This window comes from Corvus brachyrhynchos, unplaced genomic scaffold (assembly GCF_000691975.1).
Source record: "Corvus brachyrhynchos isolate BGI_N302 unplaced genomic scaffold, ASM69197v1 scaffold70, whole genome shotgun sequence".
NCBI classification, from domain to species: Eukaryota; Metazoa; Chordata; class Aves; order Passeriformes; family Corvidae; genus Corvus; species Corvus brachyrhynchos.
Window position 1 is genome coordinate 4,275,017 of NW_008236217.1, and position 4,640 is coordinate 4,279,656.

Here is a 4,640-nt window from a genome sequence, read left to right on the forward strand (position 1 = left end):
CGAGGGAATGGCCTGAAGTTGTGTCAGGGGAGGTTTAGGTTGGATATTAGCAAAAGTTTCCTAAAGGTTCACACCCCAAAGCGTGGCTGGGCGCTGGAACAGGCTCCCCAGGGCAGTGGTCACAGCACCAGCCTGACAGGGTTCCAGAGGCATTTGGACAATGCTCTCAGGCACATGGTGTGACTCTTGGGATAGTGCAGGACCAGAAGCTGGACTCAATTATCCTTGCGGGACCCTTCCAACTCGGCATATTCTGTGGTTCTATGTGGTATGCCACTTACATAAGTGAATATGCTTTTTCAGCAGTCAGGCATAGGAATTTATACTAACATCTGAAGGCTGAGCTGGGCTCCCTGTAAGTGTGTATTAGCAATTTAGTTTGGATCAGAAATCTGCTTTTGAATCCCTCAGTTGTCCCTACTTATCCCACTTCACTTCTCTTTGCTGTATACTTAGTGAGGATGCATTTTAGGCTTGTCTCTGACAAAGTCAAACCAGAAAATGGACTCAGTATGCTACCAGACTTTCAGTCCATTGAACCAGAGCAGAGCTAGTTTACATTAACCCATGTAATGTCTAAATGTATAACCCAAGAAAAACTCATTCTAAGGAGGAAAATCACCATTAACACTGAAAGAACTCAGGATGCTAATGACTAATTGACCCCATCAAACCCTCTATTTTTTATGAAATATTTTTAAATAATTAGGCATTTTTTGTATTATGAGTGTTAACTGTCTAATAATTAGGTTATTTTTGTTAGGCTTTTAAAACATTGGTTGGGCTAAATAAAAACTATTGGCTCTGTATATAGGGTATATTCCTTTTGTTCATGGCAAGATACTGAGTGTAACACTTCTCAGGAGAATGGTGCAGCCAAAGGCCAACCTCATTTTATCAACTGCCAAGGAAAACAGGTGGAAAAAGTAAAAGAGAGGGAAAAGGAAGGAGAAGGACTTGAGGGACAGCAGTTTAGAGCACATGACCAACAAGGAGAGATCTTAAAGCCAGAAGGTGGGCGTTTTTAGTTCAGCCAACCATTCAGTGATTGGTTTGATGTTGCCAAAATGTGGAGGTGGTTAGTTGGAGTAGAAAGATAATTTTTTATGGTTAATGAAAACAGAAGGTCCCTGGAAGCAGAATGTAATAGCAGTGTAGCGAATACATTTAGCAGGTGGAAGCCAAGCTGTGTTTCAGTACTGTCAGAGGATATCACAGGAGGATTGATCACGCATTGCAGTTTTTGAGGTTCAGGTTGGACATTAGGGAAAAAAATAGAAAGACACTAAGAAGGCAGTTAAACACTGGAATTTGTGAAATTTGCTTGAAATTTTTCAAGATTTAGCCAGAGAAAGCCATAGCTAAGCTTATCTAATGTTTTCTGTTGCACCTGGAGCAGGATGATGGACAAGATGACATCCTTAGGTCTTGTAAAATTTGAGTTTATTTAAAATTATTTTGTTTTAAATTGAAAGCTAAATAAGATTTCTATACTATCTCCTGTAATAGAATAGAATTAATCTCTGATTTCTCAGGTTAGGTCAGTTTTCTTTTGATAACGTGAAATAATAATAAATTAATAAAATAATTATTTTTTTCCCCCCGCACATGATAAATGGCTACAGAAATTTAGAAAGGACACATTACTTAGGCATTTTATAGATACATTGTCTTTCCAATATGTCCTGGTTTTGGCAGGGATAGAGTTAATTTTCTTCCTAGTAGCTGATGTGTTTTGGATTTAGTATGAGAACAATGTTGATAACACACTGATGTTTTAGTTTTTGCTAAGCAGCTTTTATACCAAGTCAAGGATTTTTCAGCTTCTCCTGCTCTGCCAGCAAGAAGGCTGGAAGGGCACAGGAAGTTGTGAGGGACACAGCCAGGACAGATGACTCAAACTGGCCAAAGGGATATTCTATACCATATGATATCATGCTCAGGGTATATAAACTGAGGGGAAAGCTGGCTTAGTGCATCTGCTTGCAAAGTGTCTAGCCATCAGTCAGCGAGTGGTTACCCTTGTGCATCACTTGTTTTGTATATTATAACTCTTTCATCATTATTGTTATCATTAACATCATTGTTATTTTCTTCCTTTTGTGTCCCATTAAACAGTCTTTATCTCAACCCGTAAACTTTCTCACTTTTATTCTTCTGATTCTCTGCCCCATCCCCCTTGGGGTGGAGCGAGTGAGTAAGCAAGCAGCTATGGGGTGCTTAGTTGCTGTCTGGGGTTAAATAACAACACAATAATAAGATGCAGAGGTAGATAAAAACCATATTAGAAGTCTTTGGGAGTATGTAGTAATCTTGGATAGCTGTAAAAAGTAGAGTTGGAGAAATTAGATTGGACAATTATTTCAGGTTACGTAAGTGAGAGTAAGAAAAAGAAAATAAGAGAATATAAGTCACTGTCTTGAGAGATAACACTTATGAGAAATTAGAATCAATCATTGGAGATATTGAAGGAGGGAATACAAACCCAAGAGCATAATTCATTGAACACAGAGTTCGTTTCTCCAAAGGAGGAAAGCAAATGAGACAAAGTGTCAAAGAAAGAACAGATCAAGAAAAATGAGGATGCAAAAAGTTAACCAAATGAACTGGTTAGGGCATGAGATGCCTGTTTGGTTCCAGCCCTTCAGATTTTTTATCACTGGTGTGAAATAACTGCAAATCCTAATATGCAAGGAATAAACACTTTGAATTTTTAATTACTAATGAGTGGTGTCATTTGTAGATTATCCCTTTCTGAGATACAGCAGGTTTTCAAGTGCTTGTTTGTGGGGGTAAGTGCAGAAAATAGTGTTGCCTCTTATTTTATAGTTAAGATCTTCTGACACTGGTGAAAGAAAGCTCACGCAACTGAAGGCTCTTTATGCACGTCTTCAAGACTTGCCTCTTCATAAAATTTTTCAACATACTTTCTTACAAAGGAAATTCTTACTCTACACTTTACACCAATAAAAATCAGAAAACTGTATTTGTTGGTATGCCTGATTTAATTCACAGTATTTTCCATCCTCATTTATTCCAGCTTGTTCTTATTTCTTCCATATTCCCTTCTTGAGTCATACACAGTGAAGTCTGTTTGACTTTCTATGTGGTTTTAACATATGCTTCAGTTTTACAGACTGTTGATGTGTTAGCGGATGTTGACACAAATTTGAAAATAGTTAGAAAATAAAAGTCTAAGTGAAATGGAATTCTCAGATTAGCTTGGTTGAGAGGAGTCTATGGGTTTGTTTTTTTTTTTTAAATGAATCCTGGATCTTTTAACATAGAAGTAATTTAAATATCATCTTAATGATCTTCATTCAGTTTGTTGCTCTAAAGTAAACTGTGCTTACTGGAAAGATCTTCATTAAAGCCATATGTTCTTTTCTTTTGAACTGCAGCTCACCACAGCCACCTTGGATGGCAAACTCCAATTGTTCCTACCCTGACACTTGCCAGCCTGGGGAGCTTTGGCCGTGTTACTCTGAGAATAACAACTTGCTGAGAGAAAGGAGACTGGTAACTAGCCATAAGCAAGTGGCATAATATTCCCTTTTAAACTACAGTTTTCTTCTGAGTTTGTTTTCTGGAAGTTCCTCAAGCTGTTCTCAAAGTTTCTCTGTTGTACAATCTGTTACCTTTATTGCAAAAATACAGGCAACAGATCAAGAAAAGAAGGAGACTGCTCAATCTGACTTCATTCTAGCAAATCACCTCAGAAGTGGCTTTCAAAGGACTTCTTGGGTGTTTATAGTTAGATGCATTCTGTAGTGCTTTTCTAGACTGGGACCACTTTAGTCTAGACTGAAAATACAAGGAAAATAACAAGTGTTCCATTTTTAAACTTGATCTGTTTGTGACGAATTTTTAAATTATTCTGAAAGAAAGAAGGATTGTATGTCTCTCTGAAATGCCATGAGAGTCCTTCTGTTATACTTCTTTGGGCTTACTGGAGTCAGCACGGATGTTTGAAGGCAGAATTTTTTTGGTTTACTATTCATACTACATTCTGTGAATTTCTTAGGGAATATGTGACAAATGTATTCTCTTCAAAAGAAATGATATCTGTCTTTTAAATAACTGTTAAATAGTTTCAAAAATGTTAAAGTAATGTGAAAATAAAATTATCAGAAAAAAAATGTTCGTTCTTGTGTTCTTCTTAGTTTACTTGATCTTAGAAAAGAGTTTTTAGACAGTTGGTTTTGTTTTTTAGACTAGACATTCTCACCGTTCATTGACTTTAGCTAAGAGAGCATGTACGTGACTGGTGAAAGCAGATGGAGTTTTTCTTTTGCTGTCTTTTCACTTAAATTTGCCAAAGCAGAATTTTTAAATCAGATTACTTTAAAAAAAACCTGAAAAATTGGAGTTACTATCCCCACTTTAACACCAACCAGTAAAGCCAGATCACTTTCAGTACTGTAAAGAATGTTATATTTTAATAGATCTCCCTAATTTATGCATGTAATATTTAGTATAAATAGATCAAGTTGTTTCTATAATTTAGGGGTTTTTTATGTTTAGGTTTTTTTATGTTTAGTTTTTTTGGGGATTTTTTTTTTTTTAAATTATGTTTAGTTTCCATAACAAACATTCCCTTGCAAAGGATTTAGCAGTGTTTTGCTGAGCAAAATCATACA

The 4,640-nt window shown here is 36.4% G+C and overlaps 1 protein-coding gene across 3 annotated transcripts in view; it reads left to right on the plus strand.

Annotated features, from left to right (window-relative positions):
* The window catches only part of WDR27 (WD repeat domain 27), a 94,145-nt gene extending 90,019 nt beyond the window's left edge, over positions 1-4,126 (plus strand). For all 3 annotated transcript variants that reach the window (XM_017745656.1, XM_017745648.1, XM_017745662.1), the window contains one exon: positions 3,402-4,126. Coding sequence is in view for 2 of the 3 variants with exons in the window: in XM_017745648.1 (XP_017601137.1) it covers positions 3,402-3,449 (48 nt within the window). In the remaining variant the exon portion in view is untranslated. The remainder of the gene's footprint in view (positions 1-3,401) is intronic.
* The last annotated feature ends 514 nt before the right edge of the window (positions 4,127-4,640 follow it).